At 46.6% G+C, this 24,173-nt stretch overlaps 3 protein-coding genes, 1 long non-coding RNA gene and 1 other non-coding gene across 6 annotated transcripts; 3 read left to right on the top strand and 2 right to left on the bottom strand.

The window, feature by feature from the left end:
• Nucleotides 1-4,054: 4,054 nt before the first annotated feature.
• Nucleotides 4,055-6,034, bottom strand: LOC127754715 (uncharacterized). The gene is made up of 3 exons (XR_008012882.1): nucleotides 5,703-6,034; nucleotides 5,524-5,602; nucleotides 4,055-4,312 (listed from the first exon to the last, which is right to left on the bottom strand). It is a non-coding gene; the product is annotated as an uncharacterized LOC127754715 (long non-coding RNA).
• A 5,868-nt stretch (nucleotides 6,035-11,902) lies between these two features.
• Nucleotides 11,903-13,889, top strand: LOC127763268 (protein SLENDER RICE1-LIKE 1). Its single transcript, XM_052287920.1, has one exon. It carries the CDS (start codon nucleotides 12,091-12,093, stop codon nucleotides 13,576-13,578), a length of 1,488 nt encoding a protein of 495 aa, XP_052143880.1. The 5' UTR covers nucleotides 11,903-12,090; the 3' UTR covers nucleotides 13,579-13,889.
• Nucleotides 13,890-16,636: 2,747 nt separating this feature from the next.
• On the top strand, nucleotides 16,637-16,710 carry TRNAI-AAU (transfer RNA isoleucine (anticodon AAU)). Its single transcript has one exon. It is a non-coding gene; the product is annotated as a tRNA-Ile (tRNA).
• Nucleotides 16,711-17,001: 291 nt separating this feature from the next.
• LOC127765308 (pentatricopeptide repeat-containing protein At3g22690-like) lies at nucleotides 17,002-20,778 on the bottom strand. 2 transcript variants are annotated; one of them, XM_052290188.1, is made up of 3 exons: nucleotides 18,483-20,778; nucleotides 18,190-18,409; nucleotides 17,002-18,088 (listed from the first exon to the last, which is right to left on the bottom strand). In XM_052290188.1, exon 1 carries the CDS (start codon nucleotides 20,574-20,576, stop codon nucleotides 18,567-18,569), a length of 2,010 nt encoding a protein of 669 aa, XP_052146148.1. In that variant the 5' UTR covers nucleotides 20,577-20,778; the 3' UTR covers nucleotides 17,002-18,088; nucleotides 18,190-18,409; nucleotides 18,483-18,566. The 2 variants fall into 2 exon arrangements, with proteins under 2 accessions (XP_052146148.1, XP_052146141.1); XM_052290181.1 differs by having other exon boundaries at nucleotides 18,190-20,778.
• A 1,632-nt stretch (nucleotides 20,779-22,410) lies between these two features.
• Nucleotides 22,411-24,157, top strand: LOC127765097 (molybdate transporter 2). Its single transcript, XM_052289918.1, has one exon. The coding sequence runs from the start codon at nucleotides 22,666-22,668 to the stop codon at nucleotides 24,055-24,057; it is 1,392 nt and encodes a 463-aa protein (XP_052145878.1). The 5' UTR covers nucleotides 22,411-22,665; the 3' UTR covers nucleotides 24,058-24,157.
• The last annotated feature ends 16 nt before the right edge of the window (nucleotides 24,158-24,173 follow it).

Genomic DNA, 24,173 nt, shown 5'->3' with positions numbered 1-24,173 from the left:
AAAATGGGGTGCGCATGGGGCGACTGCTGGGCGATGCCACGTAGGATAGGAACAATGTTAGGGTTGGAAATTTTACGAAAAAGTCATCCGATTTATCCGTAATTTGATCTCGGTCCCTCATGAACAGTATCTCTGAGCTGATATTTTACGTGGAAGCCCTTAGTAAAACCGGATATTCCATACGAAGGAGAGAAAAATCGTGAATTTCAAAAAAAATTAACAGACCACTGATTCCATGATCGGTCTCGTGACACTCCGCGTGAACCTCTGTTCAGATGCACCTCGTACTGAACTGTGCGCGGGACAGCAGCTGCAGCAACCAACCGAAAGAGACTCCCAGCAGTATGCCACTATGCGTCTATGCCAGTATGCCCCCCCAATGTACACGACTCACGCAGCCCAGGTCGGTATCACTTCTGTAAGCCCATGCTTCTTAGCCCAGGCCCATCTCCTTGACCTCGGTCAGCCACAGACACAGTTGCAAGCGCAGCCTTGCGCGCGTTACCCGCGTACGGTCCGCAGCCCGCCTCGGCAGCCACCTCCCTGCTCCGCGGCCGCGAGCACCGGTAGGCCGGTAGGGCCCGTTTATCGTTGGGGCGCAGCTGTCGTGGGCGATCGTCTCACGTACTCTCGTACCCTCACGTCGTTGGTGCTCGACTGCTCGCAGCCATGATGGCGTGGCTCGCGCTGTGCGACTGTGCGGTCGTGCCGGCCTGGGTGCCACCACGCGCGCGCGCGGCGCGCGGTACACCTGTGTACTCAGGTCTGGACTCTGGAGGAGTATGCACCAATGGTTTCCTCTATGAGGACTGAGGTGATAGACCACATGTACGCCCTCCTGTAGTCCTGTTGCATCTGCCTTCGGCCACATCAGCCCACATGCTGCTCTCACTTTCCTGGCATTCTTTCAGGCAGATGAACGAAATGAAACCATGAATGTGAAACCCAGCCGCTGATTCCGATCAGCCCTGCTGGACCTGATACCGCGGGCAGGGGCTTCTTTTCTTTCTTTCTTTTTTTCTGGGGAGATCCATGCACGCACAGCACAGGTTGTTGTCATGGACAGTGCTAGTTTGCAGAGACATGTACCAGATGCTCTTGTGGAATGGTTCGATTCAGTGAACGTAGGAATAGGAAAAACTCAGGAATAGTGTAGGAAATCATATGCAAAACAGAGGATTGGAAAACCCAGAAAAATTGTAGGAATGATTGTTTGATTGGTACAAAGGAAAAACATAGAAATGTTGAGTATTAAGTTAATAGCAATCAAAATTTGAATGGTTTTACTAGGGTAAACCTTATCTTCCAATAGGGTTTTGCCTCGATCCTACACATAGGAGAAGAAAAATGAGCTCAAGGTGGATGTTAATTTTCCTATGGAATTCCCTTGAAATCATGGTTATAGGAAATTTTCCCATGCTTTTCCTATCTTCAATTCCTACAAATCAAATGGATGAACAGTACCAAATCCCATAGGATTCTTGTTCCTATGTTTTTCCTCCATTTTTTCCTATGAATCAATGGAGGCCTAAAAGGTGCAATCAGCTCGATCAGTTGTTACTTTCTTCATTATTTTTCCGAAGACTACTTTCTCCTAATACGGTATGTTGTTAGATAGGTGCATTTTGGAATTATCACCGTTAAAATTCAACATCTTAACTCTAATGAAATATAATCTGATATATAAAAAAATAGTATTAGTAGATTTATCATAAAAATCCGTTACATCTTAACATTCTTATCAATATACAATTTAAAAATAACGACTAAATATTTGCGTTGGAGATTTGACCTTAGCATAGTTGAAAAAACAACAATGCACTACCCGTGTCCAAGTCTGATGGAGTATATTAACTTTAGTAATAAAACGATGATCCAAAATACAATTTACCTTTTTTTCTGGACACACCCAACCTTGCCCTGAAATCATAGCGGATGTGTATGGGCATTTATTTTGCCCATGGCTAATCTAAACCTGATTCGATATTAATTTGTACTAATTTTGGTCCATTTACTCACAGCTCATGTGAAAATGGAATTCTAGCTGGCTTTGCCCTCAATTATCCCCCCCCCCCCCCCCCCCCCCCCCCTCTCCCCTCACCTATCTCTCTCCTTCCTTGACGGAGTTTGGCAGAGCAGACGACCACTTTCCGTTTTGAAACAAACACTTCGCCAAATTATTTTGAGTCCATCTAGAGTAATACCTATTCGGTTCTTTTTTTTTGTGCCAGGAACCATATTTGAACGAGTGATAAAAGGATTTTCAGTTCTATACTCTACTAATTAATTGAGCTATCTGATCATCTATCGTGCATCATCCTAGCACAGTACTATCTATATCAATTAAAGGTGCAGGTAGTCTTGTGCTTCTTATATGTTCTTACATTCTTAGTCTCTATCCGCGTGTATTTGAGCTAGTTTTGTGTTTCTAGCTTGTTATTAATCGTGTTCCTTTCTGTTTAATTATCTATAAAAAATATAACTCAAGTTATAAAGAAGCTCACTAATTACCCATCGGCTGCCTGACTGTCGGGCATGGGCACTGATTTTGCCCCTCAAGAATATCAAACGTGGATTAAAGATGTTGGGTCTTTGATCAGCCGTGTTCCTTTTATGCTCGTGTCCGATCCGATCCATTGCCATCCTAAATGGATTAGCGTGTGCTCTTCCCTTTTTTTTTTCGTGGATGGCAAAAATGGATCGGATCGATCTGAACCGCTTCATCATTCCTCGGTCAAATAATGTATGGAGTACGTACTGGTAAGTCGGGGAGCATGAGCATCTGCAAGGCTGCACGAGCGCGAGCATTCTGGTCCCTGCCATGGCTGAAAGATACTGATTAGCTGTTAGCGATCTGGAGCTAGCTAGGTTACTGTGATAAATACAGTTTTTAGTACCGGATGGCAGAAACCTACCTGCAGACAAGATCACAGGGCAAATTGAACTTGACCAGGGAACTTAAAGCAAATTTTAAACTTTGAGATGGATAGCACGCATCCATGTGGTTTATTGGGTTCACCAAATCTGGACTCCAAGTGTCCAACTGATAAATAAAAGAATGGGGAAAAAGGGCTTCGTATGATTCCTGAAACGTAGCGCTTTGTACGTGCGGGCCGACAGTTTCCACATACTGCAGCGCATTGCACGGTACGACCAGCTACGAAACAAACGCATCACGCCACGGAATATGGATTGCATGATCAGTATTAATTATATGTGCATCAGACACCAAAGACCATATTTTGCACAGGTCTTCAGGGTGGTCAACAACCCATGCATCATTAACAAATAATCTTGGCCAGAGAATCTGCATCGACATCTCTACCTGAAAGCTGAAAAGTGTCAGAGAACAATGGCAAGTACACGTTCGGTCAGACAAGCAGAGATACGTACGTACAATCGATGCCTACTCTTCAGCTAATCTAATCCTTGCGAGCTGTCTCACTCCGTCAATACCGATCTCTTGAACGGCTGGTCTCGGGCTGCTGCTTCAACTTCATAATTAAAGCCCACGATTTTCTGTTTAATTAGTGATAGTGGGGATAAATTACATTGTCGATATACTTAGACAACGACCTATGCTTCTGATTGAGCTAAGTAGATTTCTCGCGATAAGACTAAGCTTAGCCTACAAAAAGTTTTTATAAAAGATTAGGTGGCAACTCACAGCTCGGGCTGTACACTTGGATGCTACTTGACACCTAATACATCTACCCATATATGATAGGATTTTCGCTGTCAACAAATCAAGCTGCTTCGGCTAGTTCCCTTTTGCACGTCCTTGTTTATTCACTAATTGCGTGGTGCTTGCTGCATGCTGTGTTGCTGTAGCCTGTACTGTGTGCCAGCAGATTTTAGAGCAAGTTTAATAGTACTAGAAAATTAGCGCGCCTCTGCTCATTATAGCCTGTGTATATTTTCCAATTGGTTTTCAAAATTCAGGTTTATAAAAGGTTGGCAAATGAAATATTCGATGGTTTTATTAACTGATGCAACAAGTTTAGCTAAATTAGCTCCTATGGCACTCCTGCTAAAAATAGTAACTATTGCCCTGTAAGAACAAACCATCGAAAACCGGATATAACCATAACTAAATATATTTACATTAATTCACCAAGATAAAAAAAAAAGCCTGAAACAGCCACAGTTGTTTCCAGTCTAGCTTCTAGCTATAGAACAAAGAAGAAGCACAACAATGTAGTTACAGTGAAAGCAAAAATAAATTTCAGAACCAGTCTTTCACACATTTAAATGCCGGAGGTGATGATTTCGAGCACGCGGCAGCAATTTTCATCTTCGATATCTTGCATCCCTAGAAATGTCAGGAGACGAACAGAAATTAGCTGCACCTAGAGTGACTGATAGAAGGAGATCAAGAGCAAGAGACATAAGCATTGCAAAGCCAGATCGTCCTGGTGGGCTAGTGGCAAAGCAGCAAAAGCTATAAGAGACTATGACTATTTTTATTTTTAGAATGAAACAACAATCCCCAGTTCTGAAGGAAAACTGTTGTTTGCCAATTGTTAGTTTTTATTATAGGTGCATTCAAATGATAATGAAATAACTTGTTGATAGGCCCATCAAAGTGATAACATCCACCCAACAAAACAGAGAAACAAATGTCTTCAGAAAACATTACATTCTCTATATATTTGTCAGATAACTGCAAAAAAAGCATGTTCAGAGAACACTATATTTTTTATACATTTAGAGAAGTGGAAAGAAATATAACAAACTCATGATGTATTAACTTAAGAATGTGGTCACCATGTACAGTTGCAATCGATCGCAACTTCAGAATTTCTTAAGTTAATACTCAGGATGTTCCCTTGAGTAGAACACTTGCAATTAGGGCACTAACCAATTATGATGCAAATGTCTAAATTGTGCCACTTTTATAGATTTATTTTCGTTTGTCAGGAGGAAAACTCTGTAAAGAAACTATTGTGCAGGATTGAGACCAAAGAAAAAAAAGTATGTACCAGTGCTGCAGTGCAGGATCATTTTCATGATTATAAGTGCTATTAGAAAGGGTATTCAGAAATTAAAAAAAACAAACTTGAGTTTTGTCAAGAACCATTCCTGATTATGTTTTTTTAGCTTATTACTATTTCTATTCCAGATTATGCTAATTGTATATACACTAATATCTCTAACTCATGTATAATTCGATTGCTGCTACGATGGAATCAGTAATGCATAAGTTAACAGATTAATAATCCATATAGAGTTTCACATGACAACTTAATTAGCATCAAAATTTGCAATTTCAAGTCGTGTTTCTCCTGGATTTCTGCAGAAGTGGTAGTAGCAATAGAGCAATTAATATACTATCCAACAAAATATTCCTAACTGAGTGCTAATCAACTGCAACTCTAAGAAATAAGGAAATATACTCTTTTTTGGTCATTTCATCGAACACCATGAATGCACAGTTTGCGTTGCAAATCAGCAACCACACATCCTTCATGTCCAGGGAAATAAATGGAACAAATATCAGACTATAGACTGTAGCTTGCTTACCACTGCCGGCCAGTCCCGCGCGTACGCCTCCGTCTCCTCTCATGCCATCCGCGTCGCCGGCACCTGCTCCCCTGCTTCTCTGCCACCCCACCCACACCGTGCAAAACTTGCGTCAGGCCATGGCAATCCGAACCAAATCCGCTAGCTCGCCGAGGAGGAGGAGGAGGTAGCGCACTTACATGTGGAGGGGGCGAACTGGAGCGGAGGTGGGACGTACAACTCGAGCGCTGCGCCAGCAAGCTCGACCGCGGCCCATCGGGTCCAGCGCATCGGCAAGGAGGGAGGTCGATGGGCAGCAAAGGGGCAAGGATCGGAGGAGGTGGCGACGCTCGGCTACCGAGATGCGAACGAGCAGGAGAGCTGAAGTGACGATGGCAGCACTGTGGGCTAGGGTTTTTAGGGATGGGGAGCGGCGAGGGGCCGGGGAGGCATCAGAGGGATCGACGAGGGACGGGAGCGGCGGTGGCCGACGCCGGACGGCCGGAGACGGTTCGCGAATCGCGCTAAACTCCCTTGCATCATCTCTGCCGTTGATTCCTAATCCAACGGACGCGCACGCGAACTAGACCCTCGAATCGCACACAGCCACGTGGCGGGGCTAATCGCCCGAGAATGCGCGTGGAATTCGTTACAAGATATAGCCACTAGTAACTCTAATTCATATATAGCCAATCTAATAGTTAATTCACACAATAGTTGCTTACTATTCTATTAATATATGGTCCCACCTGTTATACACACACTGTGTCTTGGAGTCCGCGTTGTAGCTAGCTACAGATCTGTAGCCCGTTGATCTTCTCTCTCATTTTTTATCTCATTAAAATATGTTTACAGCTAGCTAATAGTTGTACCTGCTCTTAGTTAAAACTTGCACAACACACGCCCCAATGCGCGTTGTCCAGTTTAGGACGTTAGGCCAATTAACACCCACGCGTGTTGCATCTGCTATATTTGAATGAGAAAAAATTGGATAGTTAGTTCTTGCAAAGAACTCCCTTTATTTTTATAATTTAGATATAAGTAATTATAGAATCAATAAGAGGTGAAATTAAATAAGAGATAATTATGATTGATTTCGGTGAGTAGGTAGAGATAGAGAAATTGAATAAATGATGATTGTGATTTGTTGAGATCGGAGTAGTTCAAAAAATGTGTTATATCTATGATAAATTACGAATGCAGAAGTTGCTTTATTTTGAAACGGATTCGAATTGGAAAATTTTCGTACATTCCAAGGAGGCCGAAATGTATATGTTTCAAACCAGTGATCACTACTCATGTGATATATTTGGATTAAAAATTAGTCTATGCAAGTCTAACAATATTAAACTGCTTTTCAAGAAAACGGTGTTTTCGATTCCTAAAATAATGCAAAAATTGCATTTGCTTTTGCCAATAAGCTCAACGGCCACTCAGGGTCACTAGGGAAATGGGAAATTGACCGTACCGACCAAGACCAATGGCTATGCGGTTGAACCGGAACCAACTCTGGTTTGCTTTCGACGGTTCTAGCGAGCACATGGATTACGCTAGAAAGACTACTAGGCTCAAGTTACACGTGCGTCAATTTTACCAAATAAATGAAAAAGAAAGTGTGCGAGGGAATTGAATCATGGTTGCTTAGCTACCAGCTCACCGTCTAAGCGAGCTAAATGGCTTTTGCACCATGGCTAACAATTTAACAAAGAATATTCACACCAAATAAATGCATCGGTTCTTCGATCGAACCGCACGACTGGTGACTACCGCACGATAACCACGGTAACCGTGAAAAACCATGTAAAATTTATCAATAATTCAAATTATTTTTTAAATTTATTTAAATTTAAGGAGGTTACCGCGGTATTTATATTACCGTACCCCCGCGGTAAGTCCGGTAACCTTACGGTTACCGACGGTAAGTTGAACCCTGCCGTGCTTACCGCTGGGGTGTGGTAACCCCGACCCCAGTGGTTTGGGAAACCCTACTGGTGAGCTGGTGAACTATGAGCTTCACCAATTTCATGGACGGTCTAGCTTTTTCACTATGGTAGCTATATCCTACTCCTATTAGATTGTTTTTTATGTTTCAGTGGATCCGTTTTCTTTGCATTTTTTTCTTTGCATTTGACTAGATCTTGGTCGGAATGATTTTCTGCACGTGGATTTATGCATTTTTTAGAAATAATTGCACACATGTGTAATTTCTAGAAAACCATGATATCCAAGTATCCAACTCTAGTTTTGCCATTATAAAAAATATAGTTTTGTCGCACCAATCACATATATCTCTTTCTATCGGTTGGTTCATATATTTCCAGTTCCAACCATGCCAAAAGTACTGTAATTTTCGGTGGGTGACACGCTCAGTAGTTAGAGATAGTTAGAAATGTAAGCGATGCGGCAGGCGGGTTTTTTAGCCCGTTTATCCTACTTCTAGTTTATTTTTTCTTTTAAATTTTGTACTACCATATGAAAAATGAACTAGCAAATAAGTTTTTATATGAGTAGCGCAACTATCCACTTGCATTCCTATCAGTAGTACAGTTCTGATCGTTACTTCTCCGTTTTTTTTCTCCTTTCTTTCTAACTCTTGTTTGGAGCACAATTCACCGTCACAAGAAGTGATGGCTGGTTGTTTTAGTCAAATTACAACTTGCAAATACTAAGTAAGTAATTGAGATCATCGGTATAGCAAAGGATTTTCTCCGCAAATTTTAAAACCAAGAGTTTTACAAAGTCAGATGGCTTGCAATGATTGAAAATGAGAAGTATCTGGGTGAATTCAACCGGTTTAAAGAAAGCAAGCTGCAACTGACCGAGCCTGCTAGGACCATTTATCTGGCCGTGTAGCACGCAATTCCGGGACCATGTTTTGTACTATTGATCCAGACAGGAGCATCTTCCGACTCGCTATCCGAGTCCTGTAATAACTCTGTCCTAAAATAAGTACAGCCGTGGATATTCGTACTCAACGTTTGACCGTCTGTCTTATTTAAAAAATTTAAAAATATTTAGTCACACATAAAGTATTATTCATATTTTATCATCTAATAGCAATAAAAATATTAATTAAAAAAAATTCAAATAAGACGAACGGTCAAACGTTGAACGTGAATAATGTAAAACTACACTTATTTTATGATGGAGCGAGTAGTATTTTTAGAAGATATAAATCGCACGGGAGAAGATGGGAAGAAAGAAATACCAAATACTGTTCGGCACATCACCCTACGCCTGATACTCCAACCAAAAAAAGAGTTTTTTTTTTTAAAAAAAAAAGAGAAAAGAAAAAGCGCCGCGTTCATAGTCCATTTCATTGCTTAGACAATGTCTAAAAGAATTCCAGCAAGTGGCAAACGTACTCCTACACTGCATTACTGTAAAGCTCTGCTACCTGCTGCAGGCCGAAATTCGCCTACGATGCTCGTTCGCGAGGAGAAACGGCAACGGTTGGTGAGTACGCTGGTCGATGTCATGTGCCTCTGGGTGCGATATGGCAGATGACAAATCTGCAAGCGCTTAATTAGGTGTGGTGGCGCTTTCGCCGCCGCTGATTCGCTTGCGCATGGGCTAATCCGATCGAATCGGTCATACTAGGATGCAAAGGGTAAGTACGGGCGCGCGTCTCCCACCCAGCAAATTCTTGTTACGAACGTCGTGGTGGTACCGTGCAACCGCATGACGCATCAGGACCATCCGCCAGGTCGACGGGTCCAGCCCCGATTTCCGTTTTAATTTGCGTGCCCCTGCCTCTGTAGACTGTAGGGCCATGGCCGCAAGCATGCAACCGAGGTTGACGACTCGCTCGCACGTCACTTCGGTACACAGTTGCGCACATGCTCTGCTGCGCATGTTCCAGTACACGGCACAAAGAGCCTCAAAATTGCCATGGTTAAGAGCAAACTCGGCTGTGAATTGTGAAATCAAGTTCAGCAGCTAGCTGAGACTAAGGTTTCCACAAGAACTTGTGTCAAATTTTGCAGAAAGCCCGTCGTCGTTTCAGCAACAAGTCTTGCTTGAAAGTTGATGCGTGCATGGATCCGAGGAAACTTTTCTTGTGACGAGCGCCGGGCGGCTGCCGGCTGGCTACAGAGCGGCGTGCGAGCGACGGTGGTGTGCCGCCGATGTACGATCGCCTGTTTTGGGGGGCACAACTGAAAACGACTTTTCGCCAAAGAGCAGCGGAATCTACAAAACGTCAGGCCTTATCCCCAGTTCTCCTACTCTTGTACACGCCGGCCCACCAAGCAATGCTCTGGGGGTAAATCTGGGTGCATTTCTCGTGGGCGCGACGCATTTACCCACTGATTTTGCTACAGAAGTTATCCGTGGGGGACCTCCCCCTATGTCACCGATGGGTGATAACACATGGCACGGCTTCGACCGTTACAGCAGCAAGGAAATTTCTCCGGGGTAGCAACCGTGGGGCACCCAGCAATTTTTGTCTGTGCTTAATGAGGTAAAACCATACTCTTTGCTTACATATCTCACTATCAACACAGGTGTGGGGGCTCCAGCAACTGCCTTGTGTAGTCTTCAAACTTCCATTTGAGGTTCGTAATGTTTCAGTCTTACTTTCGTTTTCTGAAATGATGTATTTATGTACACAGAAAGATATGTGCACTCATCCAGCCAAAAGTAGGAGCATTTTATGACAACTTTGATCGCCGTTTTATATATATTATGGGACATCTGTAAAAGAAAAATATGGCACAATTAAATACGATGAAGTTATTTCGAAGAAATTGGCATATTATTATGTCATACGGGAAAGTGCAAATGTCTAACTAGAAAAAAAATGATGGTAATGGGCCACAATTGACAAGGAAAGGTAAATTATTGTGTACTATGTATATACATATTTTTTCACAAAAAAGTTTTCGCCGGGCCGATATTTTTTCACAAATGTAGAGTGTGTGATTTCTTTTTTTAGTTAGTTGTCTGATAGAACTACGATCAAGTTGTTTGAGATGTCGATTATGTAGCATGAAAAGGACAACACATACAATTGAATTGATCAATCAGTTGCGTTTCCTATGGAAAGGTACATATTGTGTACAATTTAATCAGTGGACTGACAACTCCAAGCCAAAGTCTCATCACAAGAACAAAAATGTATAGTCCTAACAATCAGATATACTAGGTGTGTACTAATAACATCCTGTGACAAAAATATCTAAGCTTTATAAATAAATAATTTGAGGCTGAACACTTCTCCTTACACTTGTTAGCTATCCAAATATCCAGTTTATGATTCGCATGAGGCATATTCCAGCCCCATGGTGTAATTTCCTCATACAAGTATTTAGCACCATTTCTCCACAAATATTTTTTATGAGAATTACACAGTACAACACAGACACTCACAACGCACGCGCACTCACCCTTATGAACGCACGCACGCAAACCCTACCCAAAATTCTAAGGTATACTCCCTCCGTACTCGTAAAGGAAGTCGTTTTGGACAGCAACACGGTCTCCAAAACACAACTTTAACATCTTTTTCCTATAAAAATATTTATTGAAAAGTGATATATGTATTCTTTTTTGAAAGTATTTTTCAAGACAAATCTATTTATATAATTTTTACATTTTCAAACTCAACAATTTGAGAGTTATTCATGATTTATATTCCTAAGGTTTGACTTAAACATTGTACTAAACGACTTTCTTTACGAGTACGGAGGGAGTATTTCTTTTATAATCAAAATTAAGAAGAAATTAACTCATTCATCAATGTGACAAAACCAACGAACTATATACATACATGTAACCAATGAGTATTATGCCAACTCATTAGATTTCGACTAACAATTTAATTCAGCACACAGAGTAAATATGTCCAATTTATTTAAAAACTAAAAAATGAAATATGTATTAAACTTTTAGATAGAGGCAGTACTAGTTTTTTTTGGATCTCAGACAATTACCTTCAGGCTACAGTATCGTTTGGTAGATTGACTAACATATTCTGTTGGATTGCTACCGCGCCATGAATAAGCTCCATGGCACGTAAAAATAAAAATAGCACTTCATTTGAAACACTCTAACGCTACCAAGAAATTACTGCTAGCGATTGAACATTTCACGTCAGACATGGACATAGGATCCTGTTTGTATGTAAAATTCGAGTGGTTTCACTACAAAATCTCAACAAAGTTCGTGCTTGAATGGCCTATTCCTGCCTCGCTCTCTCTCCGTCACGAAGTTTTCTGTAGTTTTGTACAGGATTCCAAACTCCGAGATCCCCCCCACGGACAAAATCAGAAAACAGGAATTGACAGAAGGCGGGGGGCAGCATCCCCACCCCACGGCGGTTCCTCGGGCCTCCCGCCCCGCCTCGCACCCGGAATCCTTCCTTCCCGAGGCCTACGTGTCCCCTCCCGCATCTCCACGTGTGCACCCCCGCCAACGTCACTCGCCCTCAACCTCTTCCCCCTCCTCTCCCTCCTCCGACCGACTCCTACTCCCTCCTAGCTGACGCTCCGCTCTATACTCTTGTATCCACCGCTACAATTCCCCCCGCTGCACACGCACCGCTCGCCGAGTGCGAAGCGGTGAGACTAGACTACTCTTTGAGTTAGTATGGCCATGGATACCTTCCCGTTCCAGTGGCCCATGGATCCAGCCGCGTCATCCGGCCTCGACGCTGGGTTTCTGCCGCCTCCAGCGGCTGTGGCGCCCGACGACGGCGTGGGGTACTACGACCCGCCTGCGGGGGCGGATGTGGACGCCGCTGCTCTGCCGGAGTTCGCCGCGGCCTTCCCGCCGTGCGCGCCTGATGCTGCCGCTGCTGTGTTGGCCATGCGGCGGGAGGAGGAGGAGGTCGCGGGCATCCGCTTGGTTCATCTTCTGATGAGCTGCGCGGGCGCCATCGAGGCTGGTGACCACGCGCTCGCGTCCGCGCAGCTCGCCGACTCGCACGCCGCGCTTGCGGCCGTCTCGGCCGCCTCCGGCATCGGCCGCGTTGCCGTCCACTTCACCACCGCGCTCTCCCGGAGATTGTTCCCTTCGCCCGTCGCTCCGCCTACCACCGACGCCGAGCACGCCTTCCTCTACCATCACTTCTACGAGGCGTGTCCCTACCTCAAGTTCGCGCACTTCACGGCGAACCAGGCCATCCTCGAGGCCTTCCATGGGTGCGACCACGTCCATGTCATCGACTTCAGCCTCATGCAGGGCCTGCAGTGGCCGGCCTTGATCCAGGCCCTCGCCCTCCGACCAGGCGGCCCGCCGTTCCTCCGGATCACCGGCATTGGCCCGCCCTCACCTACCGGCCGCGACGAGCTGCGCGATGTCGGCCTCCGACTCGCCGACCTCGCGCGCTCCGTCCGCGTCCGCTTCTCCTTCCGCGGGGTCGCTGCGAACAGCCTCGACGAGGTCCGCCCGTGGATGCTCCAGATCGCGCCCGGGGAGGCCGTCGCGTTCAACTCCGTGCTGCAGCTCCACCGCCTCCTCGGCGACCCGGCCGATCAGGCGCCCATCGACGCCGTTCTCGACTGTGTCGCCTCCGTCCGGCCCAAGATCTTCACGGTCATCGAGCAAGAGGCCGACCACAACAAGACGGGCTTCCTCGACAGGTTCACGGAGGCGCTGTTCTACTACTCCGCGGTGTTCGACTCGCTGGACGCGGCGAGCGCCAGCGGCGGCGCGGGCAACGCGATGGCGGAGGCGTACCTCCAGAGGGAGATCTGCGACATCGTGTGCTGGGAGGGCGCCGCCCGGAGGGAACGGCACGAGCCGCTGTCTCGGTGGCGGGACAGGCTCACGCGCGCCGGCCTGAGCGCCGTGCCGCTCGGTTCGAACGCGCTGCGGCAGGCGAGGATGCTGGTCGGGCTGTTCTCCGGCGAGGGGCACAGCGTCGAGGAGGCCGACGGGTGCCTCACCCTCGGCTGGCACGGGCGGCCGCTGTTCTCGGCGTCCGCCTGGGAAGCCGCCGGGGACGGCGGCGGCGACAATAACAACAACAGTAACAGCAACGTTAGCGGTAGCAGCGGCAGTGACAGTAACAACAGCGGCAGCAGCAATGGTAAAAGCAGTGGGGCTCGGGATGGTAGCAGCGTGTGTTTGTAAATCGCGGGAGGGTTAGGTTGATTAAGGGGATCGATCGTAAATCGCAAATATGAAAATCTGAATGGCATGGAACTTTTGAACTTACCATCTGATGAAGAGTTTCCTGTCCATCTATCTCTCTCGCCGATATGGGAGTATACTTGGCATATATTTTTCAGATGCAATTTGGATATTCCAACTGATTAATTAATATACTTGGCATATCTTTGTTAATAGTAGGAGTACAATTGTACAAAGAGACATAAGAGAAGGCGCCGTCAAAACCCTTGTTAATACTGCCACCATCCTCGATCTAATGACGCCCTTCCCAAGTTGCTAGTAGACCTGAGCAATTTCAGCGGGCGAAAAGACTGACTTGTTTTGGGCCTAAATTCACACATAAGTCTGGGCTGGCAAAGGTATCGGGCTTGCTATTCTGATGCTGGGCCAGGACTGGGCGTAGGCCTCGTTAGTAAGAGGAAAAAGTACACCGCAGGTCCCTCAACTTGTCATCGGGATAAAAAACATCCTCGAACCGCAAAACCAGATATGCGATGTCTCTTAACTATACAAAACCGGTCACCTGAGATCCTTTGGTGGATTTGACCCCAGTTTTGGTCTACGTGGCGGTTGAGTTACCGTGCCCCCCCACATGTCAGGTTTATCCACGTTAGCCTCCTCTCCCTCTTTCGCCTCTTCTCTCCCTTCCTCATCTCTCTCTCTCTCTCACTTCTCTGCAAGCTGGCCGGGCCGAGGCGGGAGAGAAGAAGGGCGGCGCCACGAGGGCGGCCGACGGAGGCAGTGTGCGAGTGCAGGAGCCGACGAACCGGAGTGGAGTGGAGGCGCGGAGTGGCGGTGGCGGCAGGCGGGCGAGCGCGCGGCGGGCGGCGGATAGGGAGCGGCGGCCAGTAGGCGGCGATGGCGGAGGCGGAGGTTGTGGAGGTGGCAGCCCCCTAGCGATGGGCATGGTGGTCGTCGGCGTCGGTGTTCCCCGCTTCTCCCGGTGGTCGTCGGCGTGCCTCGCGCCCATTCCTCCCGACGAGATCCTCTCCTCCTCGTCCCCCTCATCCCCGCCGGATCCCGCCGCGTTGTGGTGGCTGGCGTCCTCCTCCTCCTCCACCGCCGCATCGACGGAATGCCCCGCTTCTCCCTCTCGGCCACCTCCGCGGTGTTGTCCATGCGGGGTCCATGAGCAGCCGGACCCCACTAGCGAGCTCCTGCATCAGCCCCTCCTCCCCAACCTATTCGCCATCACCGGCAGCTTGCCGCTCTCGGCGAGCTTGGCGTACGCGTCGACGCCGTCGAGGTAGCGGCCCATGACAAAGAGGTGTGGCGGCGCTGGGCGGGGAGGTCCACAGCGAGCACGGCGAGGAGATCCGCGGCGAGGACGTCGTCGTGCTGGACCACGAGCAGGTGGAGGCTGCTGCGGGATTGGTTCTTGATGCTCCCTCCCTAAGCTTGTGTGCCACCAGGGGGAAGCTCGAGCCGCCCTAGGAGCCGCCGTCGCCGGCCGCACCATCCTCTGCCCGCGCGCGCCACTGTGGGCGCCCTAGCGTCGGCATCCCCATGCCCTGCGAGTGCGAGAGCAGAGAGCGAGAGGAAGGAAGGAGAGAAACAGAAAAAGAGAAAGGGGAAAGAGAGAGGGGGTGGTGTGGTCACCTGACATGTGGGGCCCACGTGGGTCCCACGCTGACTCAGCTGCCACGTAGATCAAAACGGGGGTCAAAACCACCGAAGGATCTCGGGTAACCGGTTTTATATAGTTAAAGGACCCTATATATCTGATTTTATGGTTTAAGGACGTTTTTTATCCTGAGTATCTTCTGCGTACTTTTTCCTTAGTAAGAAGAACAAGTGAATACAAGGTTTAATTGGAGCTGCTGCTGCAGTTCGGCAAAAGATACCAGAGACATTTTGCTAGCTTTCGCGGATACACAGTACGGGGGCTGTGGCGACGTGGCGTGGGGTTACGTGAAAAGGAATCGTATATTCCTCGGTGTATGGGTCTCCACTCCAAACTACTGTACCATTGGATGCACACTAGTCACAACCGTGTGGAGAGAGAGAGAGAGAGAGAGAGAGAGAGAGAGAGAGAGAGAGAGAGAGAGTCGTATAAAACCTGTCAGCTCAACTAGGCAAACCGACGTGCACGTCTGCATTACCACGACTCGACAACATCGCGACTTGCTCGTAGCAGCCTACCGACTACTATGCTGCAGTCCTGCAGCGAGGAGGCAAGCTAGTTGGCGTCGGCAGGAGTCAGCGGACGGACCACCAGTCCACCGCGGCGTACGAGTTCACGTGCCCGAGCGAGGGGGCGATCAGCGAGCTGCGCTCCCCGACCGGCAGGCGCATGGCGGACGGACGGGTGGCTTGGCTCGGCGCAGCGCGTGCGCATGTCAGCCGAGGCCGGTCTCCCTCCCCCGCGCGCGCTCTCACGTCACGTGCTCCGCCCGCGCGGAGTGCGGACCACCGGGCGGCACGTGCTGTGTCGCGCGGCCGGCCGCCCGTGTGATCGCGGGTACGTTGTTGAAGCGTGGGCGCGTGGCGCACGTCCGCAGTCGCTGGTTAGGAAAAACGATTGCTTTTCGATAGTAGGTGTTGCGGTGAAATAGGAAACTCGCTCGACATGGTGAGAAGAGATCGGGAAAGTACGAAGTGGGTGATCCACCATTGTAAGTTTGTAGGTATCGAAACAAATCGGGGTGACCGCCGATCTCCTGCGTTCAGGCTAGTAATCCAGTATCACTAGTGGAATGAGCCCAGGCGGCAGGCGTGGCGGAGGAGAAATGTTAGGCAATCATGAGGCATGCTAGAAATTAATTACTCCTTTCGTTTTGAAATGTTCGATGCCGTTGACTTTTTAGCACATGTTTAACCGTTCATTTTATTTAAAAACTTTTATAAAATATGTAAAATTATATGCCTACATAAAAATATATTTAACAATGAATCAAATGATAGAAAAAGAATTAGTAATTACTTAATTTTTTTAATAGAACGCTAAAAAGTCAATAATGTCAACATTTCGAGGGAGTACATATCTATTTCTACTGTGTTAAAGACGTTTTGATCAGATGGCCTATTAGCTCAGCTGGTTAGAGCGTCGTGCTAATAACGCGAAGGTCGCAGGTTCGAGACCTGCATGGGCCATACTTTTTCCTTTTTCCGATAACCACATTTAAATTCCATCTATTTTCTTATTTTTCGTATGACTGCATTTAAAATCCATCTGAATCGTATGGCTGCATTCAAACTCCATTTTTTCCGATAACCACATTTAAATTCCATCCATTTTCTTATTTTTCGTATGACTGCATTTAAAATCCATCTGAATCGTATGGCTGCATTCAAACTCCATCTAAAAAGAATGTCAAAACTAGTTTGTGAGCTATTTCCCAGTACTATTGTCCAATGTTCTTAACATTGCTAAAATTCGCCTCATGCAGCGCTTTCCACTAAACAGATAAAAGTAGAATTATCACCATTCAAACTACATCAAAGAAATTAAGACATTTTGGTTTTGTCATATAAGTTCACCATTGAATATATTTTGATATTATATTTGTTTTATTATATGGAATAATGTAATGCTGCTATATTTTTCTATAGAATTGATCAAAAAGTTTAACTTAGGACAAACCTAAAATGTTTTATATTGGTACTGACGAGCTATTATCCAATATTATGAACATTTCCTGTAATTTTGCCTTCAGCAGCACTTCTCACTCTAACAGGTAAAAGTAGAATTATGGCCAGTGTGCAAGATTAGAGAAAATGGATGCAGAAGGTAAATCCTGACTTTGCTGTTGTTTCTCTACAGGTACAGTACACTTCAGTAAATACAGTTAATTAAATGGGCCATATTTTCTACTAAGTATATTATTTTGTTTCTTCGTATGACTCCATCTAGAAAATGCGAGTTCACATTAAACTGCTTCGTTCAGTCATTCTTCAAATATCTCCTTCATTTCAAAATGTATGATGCCGTTGATATGTAAAAGTATAAGTTATAATTGAGTCACAATAAGACAAATGATATTTATACAATTTTTTTTAATAAGATGAATGGACAAACGTTATGCGAAAAGTCAACGGCATCACACATTTTGAAAAGGAGGTAGTAATTAATAAGTTCTCTATGTTTGAACTTCTTCGTTCAATCATTCTTCAAATACTGAAAAAGTTCTCTATGTAAAAACTGGGTTAGTGGCTAGTGCTGATTTACTATCGTCCAATATTCTGAACATTTGCTGAAATTTGCCTTCAACAGTTTTAAAAGCAGAACTATCACCACTGTGCAAGAGTAGAGAAAATGTGATTATATGGATGCAGAAATTAAATACTGGCTTTGTTGTTGTTTCTCTCCCGATATACGTTAGTAACTACAGCTACTTAAATGCACATTTGTGCCTCTCTTTTTCACCTGTGGCTGGCTGGCCAAGGATTCAGCACGGAGATCAGCAGTCACGCAGGCACGCAGCATACCCACATGTAGGCATTATTGTCTTACCCGGCTACAGCCGTGGCCCTGCAAGGAATCTACCAGTTAGCCATTCAGTTAGAAATGGTAGCTAGGAAAAGACAATAGATGAGTTCGCAAACATATGAAGTATAAAGACTGATGAGTACCAGTTAGCACAATTTCATAAGCCTTCAGTGGGCAACTAAAATGTTGGTATGACCTTTGACGCCAGAACAGATAGTATCACACAGGGTTTGTAAAGCACAGTTCAGTAATGCAACCAAACATTCTGTAGGCCATGCTATAGACCATGCTCAACAGCAGAAGTTAACCTGAGAACTTTTAGATCCTGCTTTAGACATTTGATATTGAGACAGAAATCATGTCCTGTAGATAGTGAAGTTTGGTCATGCCATGCCTGACATCTTGTAAAACTGAAACTGAATAGTTACATACTTACATTTGCTCCTGCAAACTTTCTATATTTTACTCAATGGTAGATCATGTATTCAAGTGAAGTTTACATAGTCTGAACTCTGAAGGTTTATACCTGGACAGAACTGTGTCCAGGTGTCTTCTCTATACCTCTGCTTCCCATTAGTCCTCTAACATGTTCGACATCATCCCATTGACTTTCTTCAGCATGTAAGTTTGAAACGAGCACATGCACTCCCACATCATTAGGAGCTACGTTAACGATATGCTGTCCAATTACCTTTCCTAGATCCATTCTGTGATGAACTCTACAAGCAGCAAGAAGTGATCCCCAAATTACAGGATTGGGTTCTATTGGCATCTTCTTGATAAAGTGAAATGCCTTGTCTAACATACCAGCTCTCCCCAGGAGGTCTACTATGCAACCATAGTGCTCAGTATCAGGGACAACACCAAGGCTTGACATCAAATAGAAGTAACGGAGACCTTCATCAACCATTCCTACATGTGCACAGGCACCAAGAACTGCCTTAAGAGTAATGCCGTCCGGTTTTGGATCCTGTAACTCCAGCATTTGATCAAAGAGCTCCACTGCTTCTTTTCCATAACCATTGCTTGCAAGACCTCCAATCATGGCATTCCATGAGAGGGTTTGCTTATGCTGCATTTTTCTAAATATTTCAGAAGCAGTGTCAATGCAGCCACATTTTGCATACATATCCACCAGGGCACTTTCTAGGCACAAATCTTTGGCTACATTCATCTCTTCTATATAAGAGTGTATCTCTCTTCCTTTACCAAGTGCTCCCAGCTGTGAACAAGCAGAAAGTAGACTAACCAGTGCCATTTCATGTGCCACGACTTCTGCAATCTTCATTTCTTCAAATAGGTTGAAGGCCATTGTAAATTGATGTCCCTTCACATAACCACAAACCATAACTGTCCAGGAAACAACATCCTTTTTTGTCATAGTTTGAAAAACCCTTTCAGCTGCAGCCATATCACCACATTTGGCATACATGTTGATCAAAGAATTTGTAAGGATATTGTCACAACAGATCCCATTATCTTTGATATAACTGTGAACATGCATGCCTTTCCGCAACTCACCAAGTTGAGCACATGCTGATAAGACACTTACAAGCGTTATACCATCTGGAGTTACGCCATGCAATAGCATCTCTTCAAATATTCTTAGCGCTTCTTTGTGCTCATGATTTTGCACAAAGCCATCGATCAACGTATTCCATGATTTAGTATATCTTGCAGGCATGGCTTGAAATGCTTCTAAAGCATCAGACAAGCATCCACATTTCGTGTACATGCTTATGAGAGCATTTCTGATATCCACATCTGCCTCGATACCAAATTTACCAACCTGATTGTACACCCACCGGCCTTCATCAACAGCCTGTGTTTGGCCACAAGCAGAAAGCAGGCTTATAATCGTGACCTTGTTAGGAATAATTCCTTCTGCTTGCATCTCAGAAAGCATCTTTAGCACTTTGTCCCAGTGATCACACTGTGCACAGGCTGATATCATTGACGTCCAAGACACCACGTCCCTCTCATACATTTCCTCGAAAACCTTGCTTGCTTCCTCAACACTTCTAAAGGCACCATAATAATTAACAAGACCTGACATGACGAACACATCCGATGTAAACCCAATCCTCCGAACCAGCGCATGAATTGCGTCCCCATTTGACCGCCACTTCAAGCCAGCAAAGGCAGCACTCGCCGACACGACCGCTGCCATAGTGTAATTATCAGGAGAGACTCCCCTCCGACGCATTTCCCTGAACACCGCCAATGCATCCCGGGGGGCTTCGCAGCTGCTGTACCCTCTAATCATGCAGTTCCACACGAACGCGTTCGGTTGGGCCATTCCGTCGAACACCTTGCGCGCGTACCGCATGTCATGCCTCGCCGCGGGGGACGCGAGGAGGGCGATGAGCCGGCCGGCGACGAAGCTGTCGGAGGTGAGGTGGGCCCGGACGAGCCGGCCGTGGAGCTCCGCCAGGTGGGCCCGCGAGGCGCAGGCGTCGAGGTAGGCGAGGAGGTGGTGGCGGATAGGCCGAGCCTGGCTTGCGTTGCCGTGGAAGTAGAGGTAACGCATGGCATGAGGAGCAGACTAAACAGCGGTTGGTTGACGCTTGACGGAGCTAGCAGCCCGCGACTATTGGAAGCGATCAACTGATCAAGGGAACTACCAACGGCTTGTGAGTTAGGATAGTGGGAAGGCCCGAAAGAAGATAGCCTGAACGCTGCATTGCAGTTACAGCGCGGAAAGGAGAGCTCGGCTGATCGTTTTGGCCTTTTTAGGGGCTTTTTGCATCGATTCTGAAAAATCTTGTATTTCTTGTTCTACATATATGACCCCTTCTATTTCCATGTTATTAATTAAAGAAATATAATTTGCTAACCGAATTACTCCAGTTTCTGAACTTTTGGAGTAGTCTGATTTACCCCGTTAGCTCCAATAACATCCAGTGACGGATCTTCTCGTGGCCATTGCCAAGGCACTGTCCATAGCTATGCCCCACAACCAAGGTGAGTATGCGACCTGGCATTGGACATTTGGGCGTTGATTTCAGATGCTAGTAATTTGATTAATAGGTTAGTTGGACACTAATTTAATGCCTTTATCGGCCTAATTTTCTAACGTTCTAAACCAAAGGCACAGCCGGACTAAAGAAAATAATAGAAATACGAGCAAACACACCTGTATAACACTCTCACGAAAATTACTTTATTGGTACAAATATTACATGCAAAATTTTCCATTATAGTTGTTCATTGTAGTACAATTGTAGTATAGTTTGTGTATAAAAAAAATATTTCACCAATGGAAAGCACGATTGTAGTATAGTTTGCGCATAAAAAAATATTTCACTAACTGAAAGTATAATACGCCTCATCCTAGTATATTAATCCGTCATAGCTAAAATTTAGTGTTGGGTTTGCCATTGATAACAGCCTTCCACATTTCCAGAATCCTCAAACCGGATAAACATATATTATTGAATGGACTATTGCTATAGATTACCTATTTCATTACAAGGAGAAAGAAACTCAACAGATTACTTACAACAAGTAGTGTTAACAATATAGCAAGTTTTTAGATGCCAAGTTATTCCGCAATAGATATATTTACGTAACAAAATGGTACTTACTCCGTTTCACAATGTAAGTCATTCTATCATTTTTCACATTTATATTGATGCTAATGAATCTAAATAGATATATATGTCTAGATTTATTAGCATCAATATGAATGTGAAAAATGCTAGAATGACTTACAATGTGAAACGGAGGGAATACTGTATACCGCGGAATCGTTTGAGATAAGCAGGTTTGTGAAAGATATTTTCACCGTGTCTACATCATTTCTTTACAAAAGCATTTGTGATTTGTATGGTAGTACAAAAGGTTTCCAAGTGACCACGCAAACAATGTTGTCCGCTGAAGGCCGAAGAGGGAAATATCCTCCTACCCCGTCGTCACCCAGAAGGCCAGAATGTCACTTGACATCCTTGTCGCGGCCATTATTCTCGTTGGAAGCTATCCATCTTGCGAAGACGTACGTGCAGAGTCCATCATCCATGATATTGTTTGTCCCGTCCCAACATCACACCAAAAGTCACAACAAAAACACAGTAAAGATAGTTTGGAAAGAAAAAAGAAGTTATTCTCGATATAAAACTGGCAATATTTGGCTATAAGCGAGTGTAATTTCCGTCAACTAAAGCCCAATTGAATCAAGGTTCATAGTTTCAGAATATATTCTAAAATAATGGATAATATTTGACCATCATTATGTTTTTGGTCAAGTAAAAGCCAAAGCCATATGGTTCGCACTTCGTAGTTTCAAGAATATTTAAACACGGTAAATTACCCAATCTGAACTGAGATCTTTGGGTGGTATCTCGTGCAGTAGCTGGCCTCCATAATCTTTAAGCATATACCATCCCTGACAGTGACATCGACTATTTAAGGTTAGGTAGGAATTAACGCCCAATTACGGATAGTGTGGATCAAACTTGAGTTCACTGGACTCTTGCCACTACGGAAATCTGGATCGCATCTTAATTAAGCCTCGAGAGAGACATTAGTATTTTTATTCGCTCATTCCACCGGTCAGAAACGTGTGCAAGCTAACAACATCGCTAGGCAAAAGGAAGTCGTTGCTTTCGAGTTTCCCACCCATGGCATCCTCCGCCGGCGACCCGCTCCTCTCCGGCGAGGCCGGCGACGGCCGCCGCAGGTTCGTCCCGTCCACCATACGGCTCAAGACGTCGGTGTGGTCGGAGCTGGGCGGCGCGGTGGGCGATCTGGGCACCTACATCCCCATCGTGCTGGCGCTGTCGCTCGCGTCCCACATCGACCTCGGCACCACGCTCATCTTCACCGCGCTCTACAACTTCGCCACCGGGCTCCTCTTCGGCATCCCCATGCCCGTCCAGCCCATGAAGTCCATCGCCGCCGTCGCGCTCTCCTCCGCGCACCTCACCATCCCGCAGATCATGTCCGCCGGCCTCGCCGTCGCCGCCATCCTCCTCTTCCTCGGCGTCACCGGCCTCATGACCACCCTCTACCGCCTCCTCCCGCTCCCCGTCGTGCGCGGCGTCCAGCTCTCGCAGGGCCTCTCCTTCGCCTTCACCGCCGTCAAGTACATCCGCTACGTGCAGGACTTCTCCCGTTCCTCCTCTGCTTCCACCTCCGTGCCGCGCCCCCTCCTCGGCCTCGACGGCCTTGTCCTCGCGCTCGCCGCGCTACTGTTCATAATCCTCGCCACCGGCTCCGGCGACGACGAGGACGTCAACAGGGACGGCACGAGCCGTCGCCGTCGCTCCTGCAGCCGCGTCCCGGCGGCGCTAATCGTGTTCGCGCTCGGCTTGGTGCTCTGCTTCGTTCGTGATCCGTCCATCCTGCAGGATCTCCGCTTTGGGCCGGCGCCGTTGGGGCTGGTCAAGATAACCTGGGACGATTTCAAGATCGGGTTCTGGGAGGGCGCCGTGCCGCAGCTCCCGCTGTCCGTGCTGAACTCGGTGATCGCCGTGTGCAAGCTGTCGTCGGACCTGTTCCCGGAACGGGCCGAGCTCTCGCCGGCGCGGGTGTCGGTGAGCGTGGGGCTCATGAATTTCGTGGGGTGCTGGTTCGGCGCCATGCCGTGCTGCCACGGCGCGGGCGGGCTGGCGGGGCAGTACCGGTTCGGCGGCCGGAGCGGCGCGTCCGTGGTGTTCCTGGCCATCGGCAAGCTGGCGCTCGGGCTGGTGTTCGGCAACTCGTTCGTGACGATCCTGGGGCAGTTCCCGATCGGGATACTGGGCGTCATGCTGCTCTTCTCCGGGATCGAGCTCGCCATGGCGTCGCGCGACATGGGGAGCAAGGAGGAGTCGTTCGTCATGCTGGTCTGCGCCGGCGTGTCGCTCACAGGCTCGAGCGCCGCGCTGGGCTTCATCTCCGGAATCGTGCTGTACCTGTTGCTACGCCTGAGGGATTTGGAGTGGGATATCAGAGGACTGCTCGGTCGCTGGGCCGCGGGACGGCGGCAATCGACCAACGAGGCCAATGAAGATGGGGCTGCAGATGCTTGATCGAAATCTTGAGAACATCTGTTGATTTGAGATTTTGAGTGTGGTGTGAATTGTTCGAGCGAATATATATAGTATCAACATGCATAGCGGATAGCCACGAGTGATTGAATTTCTGA

Source organism: Oryza glaberrima, chromosome 1 (genome assembly GCF_000147395.1).
Source record: "Oryza glaberrima chromosome 1, OglaRS2, whole genome shotgun sequence".
Classification (NCBI taxonomy): Eukaryota; Viridiplantae; Streptophyta; class Magnoliopsida; order Poales; family Poaceae; genus Oryza; species Oryza glaberrima.
Note: the sequence above shows the minus strand (reverse complement) of the source record. Positions and strands in the feature narration are given on the sequence as shown.